This window comes from Python bivittatus, unplaced genomic scaffold, assembly GCF_059951505.1.
Source record: "Python bivittatus isolate LINGU-HERP-01145 unplaced genomic scaffold, Pbiv_v1 ctg000080_np1212, whole genome shotgun sequence".
Taxonomy (NCBI): domain Eukaryota; kingdom Metazoa; phylum Chordata; class Lepidosauria; order Squamata; family Pythonidae; genus Python; species Python bivittatus.
This window is the reverse complement of record NW_028277035.1, coordinates 36,999,638-37,026,460: the sequence shown is the minus strand read 5'-3', so window position 1 is coordinate 37,026,460 and position 26,823 is coordinate 36,999,638. Positions and strand designations below refer to the sequence as shown.

Here is a 26,823-nt window from a genome sequence, read left to right as displayed (position 1 = left end):
TGTGCTAATACATGCATTTCACATGCAAACTAGAAGTTTACTTTTACAGGACAGCTATATTATAAAATATGGATGCATTCTACGGTATCTTAAGTCCAGAGATCACTACTAATAAATCAATCTTGGGACTCACCTATCTCCTATGCTGATATGAACAGGTACTTAAATTCACTTGAGATATCTTTTACAAACCAAAGTACTATGTTGGGTACCCATTTGGCAGATAAATTCTAATTATTTAGAAGCAGAGGTGTATAAGGAAAAAACTTTCAGATATTCATTCAGCACATTTAGATCTTACAAAACTGGGTCTTTGGTCAGGAGTATCTGTTATTTCAACTTTGACTGATACACGTTTATTAAACTGAAATGAGTATCTAGAAGGTTCGGTAGCCATCTCTCCTTTTGTTAAAATATGAGAAATAATGGCCAGTAATTAAAAAAGACAGTTCATTGTATGATTTATGTTTTTCCTTGCTGTTCTTCTAAAAGTAAATAATGACAGCAAATAAAACTGTTCAAAAATATCTTGCTTCAGCTACCAATGTTTGCTATATAGCTCAAAGGTTCCCCTTGCCTCCTCCTCTCCCCAACCCTTTGGCGATTAACATTTCTCCAAGACCAGAGCTCTCATGGTTGGTTTCCTATGAAATACTATTTTTCTTAAAACCAATTCATTTTAAGAGCACAATTATGTTTTGTATAAGATGCCAAAAAATTGTCTAGTACCCCATATACAGAACTTTCCTGTTTTATGCAAAGTGTTTCCTTTTAGTGCATGTGAATTCATTTATAGCTAACTCAATTTAGGTACTTGCAACCCAAACTATATCCTAGCTATGAACATCAGGTTTCTACCTACAACATTCAGATTGGTTTCTACCTACAAAATAGAAATTTTATGAGACAGGGGCATAAGATTAAATATTTGGCATGTTAATATCAATTTCCCAGGATTTCATATTCCAGAATGACTTAACTCCATAGAACCAGCAACAAGGATTCAGGGATGTAGGCCACTGATCTGAGCATCAATGAAACCTATTTAAACTTTTCCTTTAATGAAATGAATTCATGTTTCAATAGGCTCCACATCAACCCACAAACCTAAAACAAAGAGCAGTATATAGGTTTACAAACAATTACCTTGACATCCTCCACCTTCATTCGTGTGCCTTCCTTGCCAACAAAGATATCATCAATGTCTACCAAGATGTAACGGTCAAGGGGAAGTGAAAGCCTCTTGCCAGTCAGGAATGAAACAGCGTCCACAAAGACCAGCTTGTGCAGCCAAAAGTTGAGGTTGTTGCCAAAAAGGACTCTCTGGATGCCATCATGGAGTCCCAAGTCCTGTACAACAGTGGTATGGAGTGCAGCATCAATGCTCATGTGTGGGATGGATTCTGCTGACTTGGTTTTAGCAAGGAGGACTGGTTCATATGTGGAATGGTTTGATTGGAAGACTGTCCAGTCCTCCCCTGGAAGAAGTCCCTTCTCTACCTCGCTGGGCCGCGTGATGTACAGAAGCGGTGATTTGGGATTGATGCTGCAGTCCTTCAGTGCAAGGTTGGAGTGGAGAAAAAGGGGAAAGCCTTTCAGCTGAGCACTCAGTAAGCTGTTCTCATTGGCCTGTAAGGAAATCACATGAACTGAGTGACAGCTTCAGACAGGAACTTGTCAGGTAACAGTTAAAACAAGGAGAAGCACAAGGACAGCTTGCTCTGCTCAATGGGCTCAGTTCAGAAAGTGCAGTGTGCCTCCACAGTGTCCCAGTTGCTTAGAAAAGTCCAATCTCAGGGAAAAAGGCCACAGGACACAAAACACTTTGGGCAAAGATGTACAATCTGCCCTTCCCCATTCAAGTTTTCATACAGCATTCAGGAGCTGCTATTGAATTCTTGTTTTTAATGTGACTGGTGGGAAAAGTTATTAAACATATGGAGGCTGACCTTACCACTGTAACTTCAATTAATTTAATTTTGATTGAGTTTAATTTAAATATGGTTAAAATCATTTTACTTATTATCCCATCCAGACCTCCTTTTAGAAGCACTGAGACTCTGGCCTGGATTAAGCTATAAATTATGTTCCTGAAACACTCAACAGGTTTACTATCTTCAGTCAAATCACAAGATTGGTATATGCATTTGAGCAAGTGGAGGATCCAGTTTGCAATGCAATATGCAACAGTTTATTACTAATTTTTATATGAACCTTTTTTTTAGAAGGATCCAGATTATATATAACTCAAGGCAGCAAACATACATAATACTCCTGCCTCCTATTTTCCCCACAACTACCTGTGAGGTGGGTTGGGCTAATTAATTGTATGAAGTAATTATTTTACAAGTGTCATCATATTAAAAAAAACCTCCTCTGAGCTGCTTATTAAAAAAGGGGAGAATGGAATCTACAGTCATTACTTATCTTTAATTTAAATATCAGCAGGTTGAAGGGAATGAGAGCACAGAGAACAGAAATCCTGAAAGCACCTCAATACGATACTGAATATGACAAAACAACAAGTTGGGGGGGGGGGATCTGTTCTGTAGAATTCAAACTCCAGATGGCATTTTTCTCTGAACAGACACAAGCAACCTAATAAGGAATGAATGGGTTACTTGTTTCAAGATCTGCTACAGAGAGCAAGAATCCAGTGCTCATGCACTCTGAGAATTATAAAATGTCAGGATTTAAATTTATGATGGTTCATTTAATTCCTCGTAGAGTCCAGAGCTGCTCATAGCATCTGGCTGCATGTCTCTATCATTAAGATAATGCAAAATAAATAATGGAACTGTCCTTGATTCAAAATGTTGTAAGAGGAAAAAGAAAATATACATAGTAGGGTCAAACTATCCTCCTCCTCCCTTATCGTCCTCTCTCACTCCTAACCTGCACTCCCCAAAATGGCTAAGTCGGGGGCAGATACAGATGGCTCTCAAGGGAAGTCCTGCAGAATAAAAAAAAAAAAAAGGCCAGGAAATGTTAAAAAGGATACTGTTCTCTCTCTCTCTCTCTCTCACACACACACACACACACACACACACACACAAATGAAGCATTTGCCTATCAACCAGGGTAAATTCTGTGACCTAAAGGCCTCTCAGACAAGGCGTACTGATTAATAAAATCAAAACCTTTATCTTCAGGCCAGAAAGCAGCTTAGCTAAGATCAAGTATAGCAGTGATTACAGACTAGAAACTCGGAAATCGTGAGTTCTAGTCCCACCTTAGACACAAAGGCAACTGGGTGAATTTGGTGCCAGTTAGTTTCTCTCAGCCCTAAGAAGGAGGCAAAATACTGCCAAGAAAACTGCAAGGACAAGGCCAGGTTATTGCCAGGAGTCAACACTGACTTGAAGGCTCAACACACACAAAAAGTCTCCCTAGATCAGAGTGGGTAAGGAGGGGCTACGGGAACTCTCACAGAGCTGCTGTCATCAGACAAAGTCTCTTGGAGTTGGACTCTGGCTGCACAGGTTCTACAGAGTTCCGGAGGCACAGCCTTGCCCGGTTATCTGGGAAGAGTTTGAACCTGCTGGCCTGAATGAAATGGAAGGGTGAGTGAGTTCAGCACCTGTATTTTAGATCTCTGTCCCTCCTGGCTGTTCTCCCAGGAGGTGACAGGTGGTTGGGTCCAGGTGGTAGTAGATGCTTCTCTGTTAAGGTGATTCCATTTGCCTTAAAAGAGGTGGCTGTCTATCCCTTCCTTAAGAGGTCATCACTGGATCCAACAGATCTGGACAATTTTTGTCCAGTCTCCAATCTTCCCTTTTTGGGGAAGGTTATTGAGAAGATGGTTGGCTTACAGCTCCAGAGGGCTCTGGAAAGAGCAGATTATCTCGGCCCTTCTCAGTTAGGATTCAGACCAGGCCATAGTACTGAAATGGCATTGATCATGTTTGGCAATGACCTTTGGTGGGCCCAGGATGGGGGTAGTACATTCATCCTGTATCCCCTTAACTTCTCAGTGGCCTTTGATATCACTGATCAAGATATCTTCTAGGAGAGGAAGGCACAGTGCGTTCTTTGGTGGTTCTCCTCTTTTCTCCAGGGCCAGTTCCAGTCAGTGTTGGGAAGGGGGAGAGGTTGAGCTGGAGGCCTCTGCTTTGTGGGGTATCTCAGGGCTGTATTTAACATCTATATGCAGCAGTTGGGGGAGGTCATCTGTATGCCGATGATACCCAGCTGTACATATCTGCCTGGGCTAACCAAGCAATGCCATCAAGGTCCTTTCCCAGTGCCTGGAGGTTGTAGGAGTCTGGATAGAGGAGGACAACTCCTCTATCAACTCAGTTGAAAGACTGAGTGGCTATGAGTTTTTAGGCCCCCTGGTTCTGGAGATTCTCCATCTTTAACTCTGCCTAGGAGGTGACTTCCCCAGTCAAAGCTGGTGTGCAATTTGGGGGTTCTCTTAGACTCACAGCTCCTGCTCAAAGAGCAAGTGGCAGCCATAGCTAGAGTGACCTTGGCACAGGCTCATCTTGTGCAACAACTGTGCCCATTCCTGGACCGGGAGGCCTTGCTCATATGACTCATTCCTTAGTCACCTACCACTTGGATTACTGTTACATGCTCTACATGGGGCTGCCCTTGAAGAGCATAGCATGTGGAAACTGCAGCTGGCCCAGAATGCTGTGGCATGGGCGGGTTTTGGTGTCTCCCAATATGCTCATGTAACACCACTGCTCTGTAAGCTGCAGTGGGTCCCAGTAGGCTTCCAAACCCAATTCAGGGTGCTGGTTACCACCTATAAAGCCCTACATGGCATAGGATCAGACTATTTGTGGGACTACCTGTCCCCCATTGTTTCTGCCTGCCCCACCAGGCCTAGTAGGGAGGGCATGCTCCAGGTCCCCTCCATCAAACACCATCTTGTTGGACCCCAGACTTGTGCCTCCTCTGTGGCTGCACCTGCCCCGTGGAACAGCATCCCCCCAGAGATCCGGATGGCCCTGACTTTGTTAGCCTTTCATAAGGCTATATGAAGACCTGGCTGTTCCTCCAGGCCTTTGGGCCAGGGAGGTAGGTGAGCTCTGTTGCTGATGTGTTGCAGTTTTAGGGGTTATTGTTTAACCAGAGCATCATAAGTTTATACTGTTTTGATGGTTTTAATCTTTCTATGTCACCCAGAGTTACTGCGACATACTTTAAATAAATAAATATGAACCAAAGAAGCAATAAAGAGCTGAAGAAACAAAATCACTGTGCAAAGATGTGTATCAAAAGCTGCAGGACAACTTCAGAAAATGTCAGAATAAAAAATCTTGTTTAGGCCTCATCAGTTCTGCCCCTGAATTTCTACCCTTCTTGGCTTAGCCTTTCAAATATAAAAATGTGATTGACCTATGGATCAAATGCCCTGGTGTGTACCTCCTAGAGGAAGCAAAAAAGAAAAGAAAAACCACTTATGTCCTTCCTCTCTACCTCCTTGAAACTCAAGAATCACCAAGGGAAACAGGAATCCTGACCCTGACAAGCTGCAACAGAGCCACTGTGTTTCCCAAGCATAATTTTGTTGTACCTACAGGTTAATCATTTCTTAAAACAATCATTGCTGATATGTTAGTTGGGTTGTCAAAACCAGTGACATCCACAGGCTTTCACTACTTCCATCAGAATGATCAGAATGATGAAAGCAATGTCACAGCATCAAGCCACAAGCCCCACACCTTTGAGGCATGTCTGTGACATTACAATGCACCTAGAAAAGGGGTGGGGCATATGTTGTGTTGTGGCCAAATACCATGACTCTGCTTGTACCATGTTGTGTCACTCTGACTTTCCTCTGCAGATAGCACTGGTCAAATCTCGAATCAAGTGCAACACATAATCTTTTTACTTATCAGTCCAGGGGCTGACAAAATCTTCAGTATCAAGAAGCAGGAATGGGAAAACGGTCACCCAAGCGAGAAGCTGTATACTGGAGAAGTTCTTTGTCCTACTTTTGAACAACAGCCAACTCAGAGCTCCTTCAGGCAATACCTACCTCTCTGAAACATGATCAGGTCATGCCCAATATATCTCAAAAAGAAAATCAGATATAGACCATTCAATTAAAAGGTGTGGGACATCAGGACAATAGGCTTCAAAACTGCATTCATTTTCAGTGTTGTTGCAGTCCAGGCTACAGAAGGAGGGAGGTATGGATGGGGGTGCTATGACAGAACTTTCTTTAACCGATCAATTCAAGTCTTGGGTAGAAATAACTCTGTTTAGAGAACAATTTGGTAAGAAGAGAGAAACTGAAGAATTTTCTAAAGTTTAACAGACTCATTTCCTGACATGCACACAATGAATGAACTTTGATACTATCCACATCATCATCTTCCACCATAAGGCTGTCTGAGCAATGTTTATTCCCACCCTACATTCTGGAATTCCCATTCTTCCCAGCAACCATGGCCACGCTAAGAAGATGAGTGATACAGGCTAGCAACTATGGAGAGAGAAGACTTTCTTACACTGTCTCTGAATCACCATCTAATTTTATGCATAAAAGGTGAAGTAAATTAATTTCAGAATATTTTGCAGATATGGTAAATATCTGATTAGGATATACAATATTATGTTGCATGCCTCTGGCCTTCTAAAATCTCAGGAGTGAAATATTTCTTTCCCTGCCTCTGAGATGTAAAGACAAACAAAACTGCATGTAAAAAATAAAGGATATTTAGCTACTTAGTTCACTTTCTTTTCGCAGAGAAGCACAAATATACCCTGGGGATTACTAACAAAGAATCATCTTTCACAAGGAATCAGGAAAGAGAATTGCAACCTGAAATTACATAGTTCCTCTTTGATAACTTTATTGTGCTTTAGGAGTAGGCTAAAATATACTTTTATTCTGCTTTTCACTGTGGCTCAAATCTTATCTCCAGAAGTCAGTATATCACCTCTCCCCTTCCCATCACCTTCAGTGAACATTTTCTTAAATTTGAAATACCTTGAAAAAGCCAATGATTCCTACACCATACTCTACGCAGTACTTGTCCAAGAGCTCACGATTCCAGGCATCCAGGTTCACATACTTCAGGATGTTCTCATAGATGATAAGTGCAAAGCGCCCTCGGTCCTTGTCAGTCAACGTAGGCATGTCTCCCTTCCCCGGCGCAATCTCTGTCAGATATTTGAAACGACTGGATTCCAAGATGGCCACAATCTCTTGTCCCAGCTGGGAGTAAAGGCTTTCCACAAACACAAGAACCAAGGGGTCAGTGCGAGAAGAATCTATCACTTTGATGGGTTTTAATGGTAGCAGGCGTGAGGGAGCAATCTTCGGTTCATCGCAGTCTGGGCTGGGGATATCCCCAGAGGGTTCCAGTCCCCTCTTCCACCCATATAAATAATATGCTGAGACAAAAACACTGAGCAGGCAGAAGGCAAACAGCAAGAAGAGCACCACTTGAGGAGATACCTGCCGGAAACTCCTCCGGATCCTTACTAAAGTCATTCTTGCTTTGGAAAGGAGTGTTCAAGCTCCTTCCCCACCCCACCCACCCTGCCCCCCTCCTTCCCTCCAGGTCTCAACTCAGGAAAGACTAGAGATAGTTTCACAAAGAGGCCATACATGTATGGAATTGCCCCTGTGACAGTCCATTATCCATCCTGGTCCTTTTTCATGTCACCATGGCAAATCCATTCAAAGTTCCTTTCTCAGATAAAAATACCATCATCACTGTTTTATTAGGATGGAAATCTGACAGCCTCGGCCTTCTGGAACTGTTCTCAAGAAGCGGAACCACATGGTGATTTCTTGGGTCTGCAATCAGAAGCAAAAGAAAAAAGTATGTTAACAGGTCACTTGGGGAACAGCCTTGTGTCCCAATTCAGAAGCTCTGCCTCCCAGACATGACATTTGTTTTCACACAGAGAATTTATGGGCCCCTCACATCTACTTGGCCTCTAAGTCATGCAGTTGGAATAGTAGAAAATTCACTTTACTCATATATGGGTACTCTTTCCTTTTTTATTATTCCTTATCATGTGCCATGCAATGCACTTTTTGCCACTGCTGCATAACAAAAGCTGGACTGTGTGTCAAACCAATTCTTTGGGACAGCAGAATATGCCAGTGGGTAGATGATTAGGGATGCTCTTTTTTCTCTCCAGAGCATTCAACTCTTTGCATTCTTTCATCTTTAAAAAAAAGTTTCCCAGGCTATTTGAACCCACATAAATAGCACAAGGAAGGAGTCAGAGAAATAGCTAAGGAAGTTAAAATGTATTTTCGTGCATGAAATATATATATATATATATACGCGCAAACTAGATCCTTCTGAGGACTTAATCTACAGAAGGCAGGAAGAGAATAATAGACTACCTTCAACCAAGTTCAACTAGCTTTATAGAGAAACTGTAAATGTAGGATTGCAGTGACCCTCCCCCCACCTCAATTCAATCTTGGTGCACCAATAAAAAAAGCCAGCTGCCCGTCAGTCCAGAGAACCATACGCGCAACAAGCTTACAGAGGACCCACAGTTTGTTTTCCCAGTCTAGCTGATCACTCCCACGTAGCTTTGAGGTAGCCGCCACACTCTCTGCACCTGCTTCAGCTTAGTGTCAATCACTTGCCAACATGCCACAAGAAGCCTTTAATACTTTGACAGTATAGAGGACTGTAAGAAATGCTGCCATTGCTTTGTATGCTTGCAAAGGCCAGAGGGGGCCCTCAGCCCAGCTTTAAACTCATGGAACAAAAACATGAAACAATTACAAATGTTCTCCTATAGACAGCCACTGAAAGAGCCATTCTAAAGGCTACTCTTCCAAAGAAGAGAAAATTATTCAATGGAAATGGTTGTGACACAGATTCTAACCATCTTTCACCTGTAACTTAAATCAAAGTACACACTGACACAAGACAGCCTCAGGAAAGCATACAGAGGTAAACAGAAAATTTGTATTTCATCCATCCCAGTTTTGAGAGGCAAACCCAGTTTCTCTATTCTCATACTGCAGTTCAGTGCAGTAAGTTTTGTAGTTTCTCAGTCAACAAGTAAACTTACGAAGTGTAAGGGAATATTTGGGAAGCGATATTTTCAAGGATGCAAGGGCACTTCCAAATCACCACTATTTCCATTTCCCAATCCCTTCATTTTCCAATCATCTTCATTTCTGTTGATTAAAAAACTTTGAGAATAAGGAACAAAAAAAATCACTGCTTTACTGGACTTCTGCAGTCCTGTAGCAACAAAAATCTGCTTTGCCCAACAGGAAAAATAAATAAATCTCAAGCAAAATGTTATCAAATTCATCCTGGGCTATGGAGAGGAGATATGATGTTGGCAGGCCATCATTCTCCTTATATGACCTTTACATTGTGGCTAAAAATCAGGAGCTTGTAGGAGAGGTGAGACAAGAGTTCCTGCATTGGGATACAGCTCACTCCAAAAGCCCAGAAAATCCCTGCCTTTCCAACTGAAAATCCATTTCCAAGTGGTACCTCTTGCACCACAGCTGAGCCAGGAGCAAATTAACTCAACTGCCAAATAAAGACAACAGGAGCATGGAATCAAACACCTTGTGTAGACGTGCACCAGGTCACATGTATGTGGTCCATACTGCCCTGCTCTTTAGCCCACACAGATGACACATCTGCCTCATACACCATAAGGCCAGCCAGCTCACAGCTGGATCAGTTATCATATACATGTGCCTTCTGATTTTCCTTAGCCACAGTATTCCTTTTCCTACAGACATAACTTTTGGCATTCCTACTTTCAGAGATGCAAAGAATGGACAAAGTAGTCGTACATGCTAGCAGACGTACCTGTTCAAATTTCTCACTAATGTATGCAGTATGTTAGATCACAACAATGCCATATGGTATTCTATTCAGTAAAAGCTGATCTTTGAACATTCATCTGAATTTTCAGTTAGGGCTAAATGAGACATAAAGTTAAATCTGTCTTTGTCTTGAGAGTGATAATGATCTAGAGCACAGCAGGTGTATGACATGAAACATATTCTTCTGTGCCTCTGCTCTGATTCTGAAAAAAAATCTGCATTTAATATTAGCCCCAAGAAGAAAATCCCCACTGTTGCAAATTATGGATTTCCTTACAATGCAAATAGTAGTGCTTTGGGGTAGGTGGGACAAGAAAGGATATATTTTACTTTCTTCACATCTGCTTTGATCTAAAAAAGATCAATCCCTCCAGCTGCAGAATTTTTATTTCCAAACTACTGCTCACTAAATGCAGATTCTGTATGTTAAAACTATTATGTTTAGTTTATCCATTAAGGTTGTAGTTCAATAGCCACAATCATTTTTCTTACTGTTTTTTTTTATTGCACCTCTAATTATTACATTTGAGGACAAAGCCCCCACCATTCAGATACAAGTTGAGACATGTGGCAAAATTTCCAAAATCTGGTTGTGACGTGTTCAGTCTTGTATTCTACTATTCATTAAACCTTAATCAGACATTACTCAAACTTTTTAAAACAAAAAAGAAAAAGAAAGAAAAAATGAATCACAACTATCGTTTCCCACAAGCTAAAGCTCCCTAGGGTAGATGCTCCATCAGTCCACAGGAAGACAGTACTCTGAATCTAAAGAGCTTTTCTAGTATGCTGCATTACAGCTCTTCCTCTACACAGACTGTACAATCAAACAGATTGGTTAGCTATGTTAAGAACATTTATATCCCCTGATAAGCGAGTGCTACTAGCTAGTAGAACATTTTAATCTGACTGACCAAGCCTGCCACCTAATCGATCTGATATACATTCAAAAAAAAAAAAATTAAAAGGAGAAACACCTGAAACAAAGTTTAGACTAGGATAGTCTCAGGACAGCTAGATTATCATAAGTAAGAGGGAAATACATTCCTAGTGCCATCTATCCAACTCCTGGACTCTTGCCTCCTGCTTAAAGAATAGATGGCAATCTTGGCCAGAAGGGCCTATGTACAAATCCATTTCGCCAATAGAAGAGAATAAATGTACCTCAGGGTTGAATTGTGGAGTCCTTGGTGCTCTCTGAGCTTGGTTGTTTGTTTGCAGATGTTTCATTACCCAACTAGGTAACATCATCAGTGCGAGTGTGGGGTTTGCTTGCTCTGCCCATTTTGGTGGGGGTGTGGTTTTCTCCTTGATAGCTCCTTGATTAGGGTACTGTTTTCTGCTTCATCGTCTGTCTGGTGTTAATCCCTGCTTGTCTAGGTATTGGCTGCTGGAGAGAATGTGTTCTGGTCTTTTTGTTTCCTTCTTAGCTCTTTTATTGTCTCTTTTGAATGACGTGTAAATATGGTTTATTTCTATGTGTCTATTTGATTTGTCTGAATGCCAAGCTTCCAGGAATTCCCTAGTGTTTTTGGATTTGGCTTGGTCTAGGATGCTCAGTGTTTCCCAGTTGCAACTGTGGTTGAGTCTGTCCATGTGTTATGAGATTAAGGAGTTTTCATTGTGTCTTCTGATTGCTAGTTGGTATTCATGGATGTGCTCTGCAAGCCTTCTGCCTGTCTGTCCTACATAGTGGCTGTTACAGTCCTTACACAGTATGTTGTAGATGACTCCTGTTTTTTCTTCTTGGGCTATTGGATCTTTTGGTTTACTTAAGATGCTTTGGAGGGCTTTAGTTGGTTTGTGTGCTACAGTAATGCCACATGGTTGTAATAATCTGTTGGTTGTTTCTGAGATGTTTTTAATGTATGGTAGTGTTATCCTTTTCATAGCTTGTGTTGGTTGTGCTGTTGTGGGTTGACTGGTCAGGCACTTTTTGATAAAGTTGTATGGGTATCCATTTTGTTGGAAGATTTTGTATAGGCAGTCTCTTTCCTTTTTCTGGTGTTCTGGGTTGCTGCTGTGCATGGGTACTCATCTGAATAATGTTCTTACGCAGTTCCTCTTGTGGGAGATTGGGTTGCTACTTTGAAAATAGAGCACTTGGTTAGTGTGGGTTGTTTTTGTGATAGACTTGCATTTCAAATTTGCTGTTGTTGCTGATGAGGATATCCAGGAACAATAGTGTGTTGTTTTCCAGTAGGTTTCTGGGTACAAATCATGGTGCTGATTACCACTTATAAAGTCTTCTATGGCACAGGGCTGGGTTAGCTGCAGGACTGCCTATCTCCAATTGAGCCTGCCCATCCCGAGAGATCCAAATGAGTGAGCATGCTCTGGGTCCCCTCTGTAGAATGGTATCATCCGGCAAGACCAGAAGGTGTGCCTTTTCTGTTGCAGCATCAACCTCTGGAACAGCTTACCCCACAAGATTAAAATGGCCCCAAACATGTTGGCCTTGTATAAAGTCTTAAAGATCTGGCTTTTTCTCCAGGAACCGGGTCAGGGTGATGGATGAGCCCATCAATAGGGAGCAGAAACTCCCACAAATATAGGCTAGCTTCAGTTACATTACGTGTGTGTGTGTGTGTGTGCATGCGTGCTTTAAATCCTGTTGGTGTTGCTCTGGTTTGTAATCTTATGTTAACTGCCTAGAGCTGTAATTTGCAAGTTGGATGACATATAAATGGATTAAATAAATAAATCTAGGTTCTGATCTATGAATCTCACTGATCACTTGAGATCAGTCACTACCACTCAACCTAACCTGGAGCATAGAACTATAGTGAGGATAAAACTGTACTGTAAATATTTTAAACTGAGTTTCTAAAGGAAGGATGATATTCAAACTTAACTAACAAATAAGCTGAAACAAAATACTGCTTGTCTCTCTTGGATACAGGTAGTCCCTGGGTTAAGAACATCTGGTTTAAGAACAAGCCATAGTTAAGAATGGAGCCCACTGTAGCAAAATTCGAGTTAAATACTCAGCGATTCGAGTTAAATACACAATGGTTCGAGTTCGTTACACAATATTACTTATACAGTATTATACAATAATACTGTTCCAGCTTACATACAAATTCAATTTAAGGACAGACCTTGGGAACGGAACTTGTTCTTAAACTGGGGACTACCTGTATAACCTAAAAGTAAAGTTTCCATCAGGTCAAGTTCAACTCTGGTAGCTTCTTCGGACTTTTCCACATAGATTTCCTGGCAGGAAAGGCTCTGTTCAAAAGCAAATAATCCTAATGTGCAGCACAAAGTAGAAAATGGTACTGAAGCAAACTGGCAAGGAATGCATGGTGCAATAATACAGATGGAAATTTAGCTAAAAATCATGGGCCATAGTGTCCTCCTGCCATCCCCTGCCCACCGTGGAAAAGGCAACAATCTGTAAACATCAATGCAAGCACAGGAAGAGCACAACTAGGATTCAGCGAACCTTGGATAAGATGCTGACCCTCAAGATCTCCAACCATATCACACTCTGTCACATGGGTTTTGCTCTCTTACACCTGACACACATCAGCTTCTGTCTTATGTACGTTATAGGAAATGTTCACAAGGCCTGCCTGTCACAATTCGTTCTATCTGCATTGGAAGGCATTCCTTTCATTGTTTGCAAGTACTTTAAACATTCTTCAACTCTCCCGTCTTCCAAGCTCGAGCTGCCAAGGCTTGTTGAAAGCTGGAACACAGATATCTAGGTCACCTGCAGCAGCCTTTGGATTGAGGCAGAGGAGCAGCCAATGGCCTGCCGTTTCTCACCTTGCCATCTTAGCAGGGAAAGCAAGGATATTAATAAGTGCCAGCATGAGTCACTAGCTATTCAGTGAAGGCTTTTCTAATGGCCATAGCTGAGGACCTCCCAGCTGAATTAGCCCCTGGTTACCCTACCAAATCAGAGTGCTGAGGTTTTTGGTCAAACATGAGTTTGACTCTTCTGCTGACTTTCAGCACTTAAGTGCATTTTCAAACCACACCACAGCTGCTTTCTCATTCATCAGTGCAGGACTGGTCACCTTGAGTGCTTTCTAGATAAAAAGGTGGGACATAAGCCAAGTAAGAAAAACTAAAACAGGTTTTTAACTATTCTGAAGTGGGTATAAGACACTGTTTTACAAACCCCCACCTTCTGGTATGACACAGCAATGCTCAGTAAGAAGTCGAGTTAAGCCCATACAGAAGGGTCTGAATCAAGATATTTGGAACCACCCCCCGTGGTTCAAAAATCCTTTTATACACTGTTGAAAACCAGTCTGCATTTTTGATGCTCAACTATAGGATCACTGGGAAGGTGAATTCAGCCACTAGATTATTTCTGATTTCCTGTCTATACCCAGAATATTAGAGATGGAACATTTTCCTTGACTGGGTAAAGCAACAGAGCATATGACTTGTGTGTGTTTTCTTCTAGGTTTTTTCCTTTCTTCATAAATTTCTGGATTATTTATTTTTTGTTTTTATATTACATTAATAAAAGCAAAAAAGCCCTTATGTTATCCTCCATCTTTTATAAAATTAAAGGACATTATTTGAAAGAAAAAGAAGCATAAGTGTGAGTGGTAAGGTGCCTAATAATATCCAAACAGAACATTCAGATGATCTCTCTCTATTCTCTCTGTAACAAATCCTGAACATGTGACAAAATCCAACAGTTTATTCAAGCAGTTATTAAAACCCCCATTGAATTAGGGTGACTTGTTTCTCCATTATACTGCATTCCCCTTCTTATATCTAGACATTTAGCATAATTAGCTTTAATAAGGGAATTTCTCATTAAAACATTCTCCAGTTGCAAAACTGCAGTGTTACACTTTATGTTTTAGAACGGGCCCAAGTTTAAGTTCATTACTACTAGGTTTGGACAGGAAAATCCAAAACACTTTCCTTTTTATTTTTCCTGTACAGGTAGTCCTTGGGTTACAACAGCAAATGGGACCAGAATTGCCATCGCTAAGCAACGTGGCTGTAAAGTACAACACCACGTGACTGCATCACACAGCAGTTTTGGCAGTCCCACTTGCTGTCATTAAGCAAGGACTGCGTGGATCATTAAGTGAGGAACTCGTGACCGTGACTTCTGACTTCCTGCCAGCTTCCCCACTGATTTTGCTGGTGGGAAGCTGACAGGGAACATCGGAAATTGCAATCATGCGACTACGGGGATGCTGCAACAGCCTAAACTCCTGTCGTTAAGTTCCCCTTCTACAGTGCCATCACAAGTTTGAACAGTCGCTGAACAAGTGGTCGTAACTCAAGGACAACCTGTAATCTGAAATAAATCCTTGGTGGAAAGGCTAAAAACTCCCTAGTTGGACATATTAGGGTGCATCAGGAGACTGAGTCTGGCTGCTGACAGCCTACTGTAATTACCTTTTACCTTAACCCTAACTCTTAAATTAAAAAGTCTGCCATCTTTGAATTACCATCCCTCTTTGCTTATACCATGCTGCAAAGAACAATTACCCAAAATAATTTTTAAAACAATGTTACTTAAGCAAGCTGATTGAGAAGTAGCTGAGAAGTACCTAGCTTAATCCAGTTATTTTTGTCCCTCCCTGAAGAAAGAAGATAATGGTCCTACATATAGATTGCAGGTAACAATTCATACACAAATGAGCTAGAGCCAGAACTACTATACCTTTGATTTCTTAAGTTTATTCCATTTTCTTCCTGGAATAAAGTTCAGAAATCATAGATATAGTAATGAAATAGACTTCTTGTGCAACCACTTTTCTCTTTCAAACAGATTAAGAATATAACATGTGTAATGTATGTGTATACATGTACACCTAATATGATAAAGGTAATCCCATATAGAGACCCAGTTGGTTGTAGCAGGACTGAATTAGAAACTGGAAGATTGTGAGTTCTAGCCCTGCCTTTGGCACAAAGTCAGCTGAGTTTCTTTGGGCCAGTCACTTTCTCTCAGCCTTGGGAAAGAGGCAATGGCAAGGCTCTTTCAAAAATCTTGCCAAGGCCAAGAAAACTGCAGGAAGTTGTCCGTGCAGTCGCCAGGAGTCAAAACTGACTCAAAGCCCCCCCCAAAAAAACTGACCATATAGTTGGATCAGCAATATTTTTGCCTCTTGATTGCACACCTATAATCCTCTGTACACGTAGTCCTTGGTTAACAATCACTCGTTCAGTGACCATTCAAAGTTATGACAATGCTGAATGAGTGTGGTTACGACTGGTCCTCAAAGTTTTGGCTGTCCCAGCACCCCTGCGGTCATGTGATTGCAATCTGGGCGCCTGGCAACCAGCTCACCTTACAACAGTTGCAGCGTCCTACAGTCACGTGATCTCAATTTGCAACCTTACCTGCCAGCTTCCTACAAGCAAAGTCAATGGGGAAGCAGGCAGGGAAGGTTGCAAGTTGCTCTGGTAAGTCTCTCTCACCTGCACACCTTTCCCCACCTGCGCCTCCCCTGACATCTCTGCACCCTGCCCCACCCACCAGCAGCCACCCAAGCCCTGTGCTATACCTCTCTTACCACTCGTGCACCTTCTCTCACCCAGCAGCATCCACCCAAGCCCTGCTGTACTCGCACCGCACTTCCCCTGCCCCTGCACACCCTCACCAAGCCCCACCACGCTCGTGCCGCACCTCCCCCACCACCTGCACACCCTCCCCGGCCACTTGCCCATCCTCACACATCCTCTCCCACCCAGTAGCAGCCACCCAAAGTCCCACCACACTTGCACCATGCGCACCCTCCCTGGTCCCTCATGCACCCTTTCCCACCCAGCAGCCACCACCCTAAGCCCTGCTGTACTCACACTGTGCCTCCCCAATCACCCACACATTCCCTCACTCCCTTTCCCACTCAGCAGAAGCCACTTACTTGCCTGGTGGCCTGTTTGCAAGTTGCCTGGGACTTGCAACTTCCTGCTGGCTTCCCCACTGATTTTGGTTTTTAGAAGCTGGCAGGAAGTGGTAAGGAAGTGCTCACTTAACAACCCATGATCCTCACTTAACAATGGCAACAGGGACTGCAGGAATTGCTGTCACTAAGTGTCACATGATGTTGCGCCTTACAACCGCATCACTTAGCGATGGAAATTCTGGTCCCAATTGCCATCATAACTTGAGGACTACCTGTAATTTGTGTTGAATAAATCTTATGGAAGCTGTAATCCAAATAACTGGAAGACACCAAGTTCTCTGTTTTGTCCTAAATGTTATCCAGATACAGAAATCTCTTTATCATATGCTGTTATCTTTAGTATCTGGAATAATCTGTTCCTAACCAGCAATATAAAGTCAGTCAGCTATGGGGTAACATACAAAAAGCTTGTTAATGTATCTTGAAATAGTGTTGCATATGAGCTTAGACAAGTTGAATGGAAAATGCTTAGTCCTCAAAATTCATACTATCTGCAACTCCATTTCCACTTGCATGTTTGTGACTTTCAGCAATCCAAATTCATGGCAGCCAGAGAAGTTGTGTCTAGGATAACTGTCCTTGACTGTCCTTGTAAGATTTTGTAATGATTATGAAACAGGATATATTTATAAGGTAACACAACCCTAGGATTCATTTTGGTCAAATTTTGGAATTAACTTAGATTGAAAACTTAAGGACTCCTGTCAAAATATACTAGTTAATGACTCTTCAGTGATGATTTTGTAGAAGGGGAGCAGTGTTAGTCTATGGTGGCAAAAAAGAGGAATCTGGGACCACCTTTTCTAAATAACAAACTATATTAAAAGGCATAGTTTTCATGAGCCGCAGCTCACTTCATCAGATTCACAGTGATGAACAATCAGAACTGTTTCCTCTTGTAACAAATCTCTCAAGGGAATAGGTCAAACATTCACCATCTTCAGCAAAATGCAGACCAACTTCATTTTCTAAATGGTATGTGGGAATGTCCTTGGGAGACCAGGTGAAGAGATGCTGCCTAGGGAATGGTCAGATAAGAAGGAACAGCCCACAGCAGCATAGTGGGCAGAGCAAGAGGCTCAGAAGGGACCCTCCCTAAGTTATTGGGCTGTAAAGGTGACAGCGGGATAGTTGTACTTTCAGACTTGCAAGATTCTGTTAAAGTAGCCTTACAATAAAGTAGAATTAGCTCATCTGGTCGTGTTCCCTGCCTGGTCTACCTGGGAAGGCAGACACATGACTTCTATCAGGCAGACCCTTATTGTACAATATCTTCCATTAGCTTGGTTGAAATGGCTTCATCCCTGTTATTTCCTAGCCCGAAGCACAGAGTCCCTGTCAGGTGTTAAAAAGCCTTGACCTTAGGCACCTGATTTATTATTCACCTTCTGATGAGCACGACTGTGCTCATTTGACTTGACTCCGGCCTCTCCTTATGAAACTATACCTGCTCCATCTCCTGGTGACCATGTTGTAGGTCAGTTTGATACACTCCTGTGACCCTACTTTGTATTTGGTTCTAAGCCCATCTTAAAGCCTATCATTTCTGGCACCTGCCTTGCTTTTTTTTTTTTTAATTTAAAATGATCAGTTCCTTGTTCTCTGCCTTTTGGACCTTATGGTTTTACTTACCTCCATTGTTTCTGTTCACTTGGGGGAATTTTGAATTAGATTTGGGGATCTCTAAAAGTTTTATTTTGTTTTCCCCTTGTGGTTAGAAATCCATAGGCCTAACAGTTAAGGGACACAAACTTTAACACCTACATTTTTGTGGTGAAAGTTCACATATCAAGCACATCCCAGTTGTGCTTGGGTGCCCAATTTGATACGTTATTCCTTCCAAACTCCTGGTATCCATTCCTCTGTTAAGCCTGGACTTTTTGTTTTATTTAGGCTTTATCAAATATAAAGTTAAGCTTGTATTCCACTAAAGGTAATTTTTATCTTTTATCCAATATCTCTTTTTATTCTTTATCAATCCTTTCTACCAATTTACTTTTTTAGAATACCACAGTGCTTCCATGTTAATCCATTCTTGTAAAATGTTGGTGAAATCTAGATGAAAAAGCGAAGTATTATAGTCAACAAGTTCTGCTCATCAGAAAAAGGGATTACATTATTTTTAAATCCGTAACAAGCATTGTTACACTATGATCGGGTGTGACAGAGGGAATACAGTTGCAACTAAGATGTCCCCTTAACACTATTTGGTATATAAACACATCTTTGAGATTCAGTCAGATTTTGACTCATCTGGAAATCTGGTTAGAAGAGTTGCCCCAATGTGCATTGTCTATATGCCTTTTACCTGTGACAATTTGTGGCAGGGGAACTTAAGTATCATCTTGCACAGAGCATAAGACCTTACCATACATTTTATTGTTAATGAGTATATTTTTAATAAAAGTGATTGCTACGGGGGGGTGTATTTGTTTTGTCTATCAATATTCAGCAAACATAGAATACTCTATATTTCTTAAGCTGAGGTTTCTGGCCAAGACCACAGTTGATGGGCAGTTAGTACAATAAACTGCTTAATTCCTACACAAGATATTCCAGTAAAATAGCCTGGCATCCACTATTACTAGAATCCATCACAATATATTAATTCCATGCATATACCTCTGCACTAAAGCAACTCTTATTCTCACTTGATGGTTCACAAAATAGGCCATCTTGCTTTTAAACCTCTGTGCAACACTTAGCATAAACAACACACATCATTAGCCCAGATAACGATATCTGGGCAACTGGGCTCCTCAGATAGACTCAAGCTAGAATGGTCTCATACGGTTAACATCAGCCATTTGACACAGACAGGTTACCAGTGATTATACTTTTTAAAAATCTTGTTAAGAGTCTTTTTTGCATCTAATGCAAATTAGACACACACACCCCCCTCCAATAGGTGACTAAGTAAACTGGCCTTGCCTTCTAAATATACATGAATCTTTGTCCTTTTTGCTCCAGCAACGGCTCCTCACGTTCTGCCAGGTCTTCTTCCATAGCAGCCTGGCCTGGAAGTGGTTAGTTCCAAGAACAAGTTTCTCTGAGTTCTTATTAATAAGATTCATTTAGGACAGGAATCCCCAAACTCTTCAGCTGATTGATCCTTTCATGAAGTTTCAGATTGTTCATCAGCTCCCAAATATTTACTATATGAAAACAATTTAATAAATACTACTTTAACTAATAGTACTATGAATGATTATAACAATAAATATTATTATTCTCCCATTGCTATGGGTGTTAAGAATGTACTGGTTCTCCAACAGAGTTTGAGGTGGGGGAGTACACTTAGTATGGGTAGTGAACAGGAATACTACACATACATATATCCTTCCAGAAAGAGGGGAGATGAGAGAGACAAGGGGGAGGGTGGAAGGTCACAAAGACACAACACAAAGTACACAAAGCACGCTGATAAACAAGGCCAGAAACAACACACAGCTGACAAAGACAACTCAAGGCCACTCTCACTGGCAGCTGACCATCCAACTCTGGGTAATACTGTCTCACTGCTAGCCACCTCACCTTCGAGACTAGAGACTGGTGTGGAGCTCTATAGACTCCACAATATTTGACCCAAATCAACCTTCTATCATTTGTCAACCACCTACTGACCCACTTCTGACCCCCAACCATTTATCGACCCCTTGGATAGTCCCATCAACCCTTGGGGGTTAATACTGACCATTTTGGGGAACCCTGATTTAGGATATTAAAGCAGCAACACAATAATGCCAGGGAGTATTTTACTTTCAAATTACAAACCTATATACAGGGAAATTAGGCCATGAAGATTCTACTTCTCTTTCTCCCATGTGTTCTATGTAAAGGGAAGGAGGCTTATTTTTTTGTGAAGGAGAAGATGACTGCCTATATACGCACACACGTGTGTGTGTGTATATATGTACTTATGTGTGTGTGTATGTGTGTGTGTATGAAAATTAAATCAGATAATTTTGTTTCATAAAGGGCGAAAACAATTGGGTTTCTTCCAGCACAACAGAAATAAAGAAACAGCATTTTACACTACATGGCCAGGAAAGCTCTACAAGCTTCCAAGAATCACAACACGTAAACACAACTCTTCCTTCCCTCCCTCGATTCTGAAAGGCTGAAAATCTTCAAATCAAAGTACAGTACATGGAATTTTATTAGCCAGGAGACACTTTGGTATTTGAACCATTCTGCTTGCATTTGAAAGTCACTTTGGGTGCTCATTCCAGAGCTTAATAGTATTCTTTGATATAGACAAGAGCATTCTTTGCACCATCAAAACGATGGAAATAGAACCATCCATGTAATAGGGAAAGTAAGGCATTTCTCTATTACTTGTTGAACCAATCAACAAGTGAATTTTGCATTTTGCTCAACGTATTTACAAATAGATGAAAAGCTACCATGAAATGTCCCATGTTGGGGAGAAAACACAGAATTCAACCATTCAACAATGATTTGGCAAAAGGTTAGGTGTTAATTTTAACTGCAGCTGTGTTTAACTGCAGAGACCCAGCTTGGTGTAGTGGTTAAAGGCATCAGAGTAGAAACTGGGAGACTGTGAGTTCCAGTCTCACCTTAGGCACGAAGCCAGCTGGGTGACCTTGGGCCAGTCACTCTCTCTCAGACCTAGGAAGGAGGCAACAGCAAACCACTTCTAAAATCTCTCCAAAAAAACTGCAGGGACTTGTCCAGGCAGTCACCAGGAGTCAACATTGACTTGAAGGCACACACACAAGATATACACAATGGTGTCTGTACACAAAGCAGCAGTCTCTAAAAGAGATTTTACATAGACCAAGAATAGACAAGAAAAAGAACGTTAGGGCTTCCTAGAAAGATGTTTCCTTGCAGCCTCTCAGCAGAAGAGCATTTTGTTCTCCTACATTGAGCTCAGCATCTTCCTTTGTCAATCAGAAATTTTCCCAGAGGCAATTGCTTGGAATGACAAGAGCACTGCCACAGTTTCAACCACTTCCTTTGCTAAAGCTCTAAATAGCCCTTTTAATCTCCCAAAGTGCTTAGTAGACGTTAACCATTACATTTCCTTTTCCCTCTCCACCCGCAGAGCACACCTCAGCACTTTTCTTTTGTTGGAAAAATGCACACTTATGATACGTAAGATGCACGGAAGGTGGGGGTACAAGGAAAACTATTTAATCAACGATTCCACCTTGGAGCCATAAGATGGTTTTCTTTTGTTCTCTGCCATTTTCAATCATTCACATTGCATGGTCCAGGCGCCTCCTGCCTTTACTAGTCCCTCTTCCTTCCTGCACGGAAGAAAAGTCACAAACTCTCATTAGTGACATCAGAGTTCCCATGGCTACATCCAGAGAACTGACAGCCAACAGATTTAACGGCAATGCATGGAAAGAGAGGCAGCACAGGCAACAATTACTGACAAGGAAATATCACCTCTGCCTCTTTAACTATCAATGACTCCTAAGCAATTGGTAGCACAAGGTACTGATAACTCTTATTTTAATAATGAGTCCCCTTCATCACCATCACCCTAAATGTCTCCTTGTTCTTCCGATTAGAAAAAAAAAGTAACAAAACAAAGAGCAGGATGGAAGAAGAAAGAGGGAGAAATACTATTCTTCTTGGTCAGAGGCTGAATGATCCATTCTTTGAATTCAGCACATCTCTTCTTAAAGCTAGTGACTCAAAGGCCAAGAACAAAATAACTCAGCCCAAGTAACTCAAAGTTGCCCATTGAAAGAGGAGAGACAGAGAGCTATTTGGGTGGGCTATAACCTTCATAGCTTCCTCAAAACTACCTAAACATAGGCTTACATCAAATGCCTGTAGTCCTCAACCTGGCTATCTAAAAAGGAGGAGGAGGGGAAAAAAAGGTATATTAGACTTCCATTATTATTTAGTTTCCCAGAATACAGCCATGTCCTAAATCAATCCTATACATTTTCTTAGAAAATGATAGGCAGATGCAGCCCAGTGAGTTTTTTTGGAACTGTGCTGACCTACAAAGAAAAAAGGATAGTAAGAAACATTCTACTGGAGGTTGAAGCATTCAGTCTTAGCCCATAAACATTCCTGAGCATGAGAATTTAACCTGAACAAGGATTAGTGAAGCAGGGCTTTTTAAAGCCATAACAGAGAAGAAATGTATTTACCAGAAATGCATTACAGGTAGTCCTCGGTTAACTACCACTCGTTCAGCAACTGTTCAAACTTGCAATGACACTGAACGAGTGGTACTTACAACCAGTCCTCTAAGTCTGGCCATTGTAGCACCCCTGTAGTCACTTGGTCACAATCTGGGTGCTCAGCAACCAACCCCGATTTCTAACCATCACAGCATCCCACGGTCACAATTGTGATTTATGACCTTCCCTGCCAGTTTCCCACAAGCAAAGTCAACGAGGAAGCCAGCAGGAAGTCAAAAGTCGCAGTCACATGAGGTCCTGGGGACTGCCATAACTGTTATCACTAAGCAGCGCAGTCACGTGACATCATGCTTTTTGCCTGCGTAGCTTAGCAATGGAAGTTCCAGTCCCAATTACCGTCGTTAAGAAAGAACTACCTGTACAGGGATAAACAAAGTCTGGCACATGGCTGGCTACATCCTACCTGGAGACGAGTGCAAACACGTGCTGTGTGTGTGTCTTGGGAAAAAAGACAGAAGGAAGTGACTTAACAATCTCTTAGACAAAGTGATAGACTGAATGACAGACCAAGTGGGACCAGAGTAAATCCCTAACTTTCCATCTATACCCTACTGTCCCCTTGCAGGTTGTGAGGTGCTGAAGAGTCAGTGCAGTTATATTTGGACCTCCAACACATTATGCAGGAAGAGAATGGGGCTGCAGACAGTGAGAAAAAGTGTTCTGTCAAATCAGTGCTCTGGAACTGGTGATGTCTCCATGGAAGCAATATGGGCAAGCCCTCACCCCCACAACAATTTTATGAGAGCATCCACAAAAGTTTTCAAATTTCAAAATATGCCAACCTATTTAGAAAATTTGAGAATCTATGAAATCTATGAATCTTGCATACAAATGGGATAGAAAACTGTTCATGCAAAGCATATTACTTACAGTCATATACAATTACAACTGCTTCCCCTTTACTGACCACAGCTCTTAAGTACTGAAACATTGAGGTTACTTTCGTATAGGTCCAAAACACTGCTGAAATATTTGTCTGATATAGCAATATTTATGTGGATGAGATCATTATTAAAGGGAAAATACCAGTGGTAGCGGAACTCCAATATCTTTGTAATAGTTAACAGTTAAAGTAATTCTTCCTGTTTTTATTGCCTATACAAACTGCAAAAAGAGGTTTAAAAAAATGCCCCCTCCCCAAATTCCACTCACAGTTTAAGAATGTAGATCCTGGCTAAAGCAATGATTCATATTTAGATTTTGACCACCCTGTGTCAGTGCCTAATAATTCAGCAGTGTTGCACAGATTTGAATTTTATCAGCATAGAAAATTCAAGTATGAATTTGTGAAACAAGTGGCAACAGTTGCCTTTCTGCCAACACCACTATTACTCCATGCTCCTTCTCCTCAAAATCAAGCCAGTTTCATCCCACAGAGTTCAATAAAACACATGGCTGGCTGGGGAATTCTGGGAGCTGAAGTCCAGACATCTTCAAGTTCCCAAGGTTGAGAAACACTGTTCTAGAGCATGCAATTCTACACAAGATGTGAGACTACAACACTTTCCAGCATGAAAAGACTTTTCTATGAGTTATGTTTCACATTTCAAGGTATAGCTTGGCAGTGGTGGCCATAATTCTACCTTTTTTAGTGAGTCTGAAAAACTTTAAAGTGATCAACACTTTATACTACAACATAGTAGATTACATCAAAACCATACTAGCAAAATACAAAGCGCTAGGTGATTTTTAGCAGATGAGACACTGATGTATAAAAAGATAATTCCATCTGATCCAGATTGTTACTAGTCAGTTATTAGATGAATATGGCACCATATCATTTTAAGTATGAAATTTTAAGATGATCAGTTAAAATGGTGCTAGTCTATCTCACCTGTTCTCAGAGAAGGTCTATCTCATGGTTTGGCTTTGGTCACCAGCATCTCCAGATAGGTGTCAGAAAAAAACATGTCTCAAGAATTCTTCCAAGCGGTATTTTTAATTGGCAAGAGCAATGCCTTCTTCATGAAATGTACAAACTTCCCAAATAACTGTGTTACTCAATTGCAATCTTCCCACATTTTCCAACTACTACCTATTTTGCAGTAAATCTGTTAAGGAATGAAAAAATAGAACTGCAGTACAATTATTTTGCACATGTGAATAGGAAAATGCACAACAGATATGCAGTGAGAGTTGTCTTCTCTACTGAACGTGTACACATCTCTTTCTCCATCAGTTCACTTGTATTTCTAGTTGCAGAATAATTTTCTGTCCTGAAAAAGTCCTCTTAAGAAAGTGTTTGCCTGCTGTCCTTGTCTCCAAATCTTTTTTTTTTTTTTTTTTTTTTTACAAAAATGTGAAGGAAAGCACTTATGTCACAAAAGCAGTTCCTGCTTTTCCTTTCTCTGTATGGATATCAACAAGGCTTTAATGAATTGCTTCCTGAACATTCTTCTCTTTTGAAATGAAGGCATTATCCTACTCTTGTCCCCTGCAATTAGCTACTTAATTATGGGATTCAATATGCTCTTTCACTCTTTCTGTGTATACTTGTATAATTCAGCAAAGTAAATGTTTTAGGGAGTAACTAAAATAAGGAACTGGTTTCTGCTCGGAGTCCAGTGATGAGGTCCTGATTCCCCCCCCCCAAACACTTGAGTTCTTAAGCCAATTAACAGGAACAATTAAGCAGCAGATTGTCTGTTTGGTGAAACTGACTAGGCTATCTAATAAGCCCCTTTGTGAGACTAAGTAAGAACCCTGCATTCTCTGGAGAAATGAATCAAAATTTGTTCCCATTTTCTGAAGTTTATCAGGAAACAAGCCTAGCTGTAATTTTTTAGCCTCATACTACAGGCAGAGTATAAGAGGAAAGGATGTCATCTGACAGGACCCAGGAGGAGGCATCCACTCTCTGGGACATCAGTTCCCATAAGGTCAGACTGGCCCCAACCTTGTTGGCCTTCCAGATGGGCCTGAAGACACGGCTTTGCCATCTGGCCTGGGGATCTGGGAGTGGTGGTGTGGAGTCTGATCCACAAAGTGGCTGTATTGTTAGTGAAGTTGACTATGCTCTCCCACTGATTATGTTTTAATGTTTTTAATAGTTTTTATTGTTTTTAATTGAGTTTTTTTATTATATCTTTGGGAGGGGTTATAATGTTTTTGTGTTTTTAACTTTATAAACCACCCAGAATCATGCATGTGAGATGGGTGGCTATCTAAATTGAATTAATTAATGTTTGAAAGAGATTCAAAACAGAATTGTTTTGTTAAAAATAAGTTTTAAACAGGCCCATTTATGTTTTTAATGAAGTATCCAACTAAAGGAAAATTTGAAATTTGTCCTGTCTTTGTTTTGAGCAAGTCAGGTATTGAGCACTTAGCACTGAGAGAAGAAAGATGAAGAATCACTGCCGCACAGCTGCTTCATTTTGGAAGATTCCTTGGTTCTACTTATTCCCAGGATGTGTAATAGGGATGGAGGGTAAGGAACATAGTGCATGATTGATGAAAGACCACTGTAAATGATTGTCTTCTGCACAGCTATAATTCAGGCCCTTGAGAAGTCAAGATTCTGCATGGCTGGGCACACTGTGTAGCTCCAAATCTTTATTTCAGAAAATGCCGGCTAACTGGGCAGCTAACTGGGCAGTATTTAGATATGATTGTAACTCCATTAATCAGGCTCCTGCAGGTGAAATTGATGGGATTTACAATCAGTTATAAGTATATATACTTAAAGTCTGGGAAAAGGTGTGGCAGGAACACTGCTGACTTGGCTATACCTGCCTTCTGTACAAACAGAACATAGCAAGGTACAGATACAAAAAAAGTGATAGGACCTGATAAAACAATGGTTATGATTGCTTAAGTTTTATCTGGAAGCACTCCCCACTCCAGCAAACTGTTGGTCAGGATAGGGAATACTGAGCTAGACGGACAAATGATTTGTTTGGATAAAGCAGATTTCTAGAAAAATCTCTATCCATGA

General features: G+C 41.1%; 1 protein-coding gene and 1 long non-coding RNA gene across 4 annotated transcripts in view; both read right to left on the bottom strand.

Annotated features, from left to right (window-relative positions):
- The window catches only part of NDST1 (N-deacetylase and N-sulfotransferase 1), a 36,594-nt gene extending 29,113 nt beyond the window's left edge, over positions 1-7,481 (bottom strand). Inside the window, exons 1-2 of the mRNA XM_007423963.4 lie at positions 6,950-7,481; positions 1,147-1,629 (exon numbers count right to left, since the gene is read on the bottom strand). Coding sequence (XP_007424025.1) covers positions 1,147-1,629; positions 6,950-7,456 — 990 coding nt within the window. The 5' untranslated portion in view covers positions 7,457-7,481. The remainder of the gene's footprint in view (positions 1-1,146; positions 1,630-6,949) is intronic.
- A 33-nt stretch (positions 7,482-7,514) lies between these two features.
- LOC103052532 (uncharacterized) overlaps positions 7,515-26,823 on the bottom strand; it is a 67,278-nt gene continuing 47,969 nt past the window's right edge. For all 3 annotated transcript variants that reach the window (XR_015795059.1, XR_015795058.1, XR_015795060.1), the window contains one exon: positions 7,515-7,765. This is a non-coding gene — a long non-coding RNA (uncharacterized LOC103052532). The remainder of the gene's footprint in view (positions 7,766-26,823) is intronic.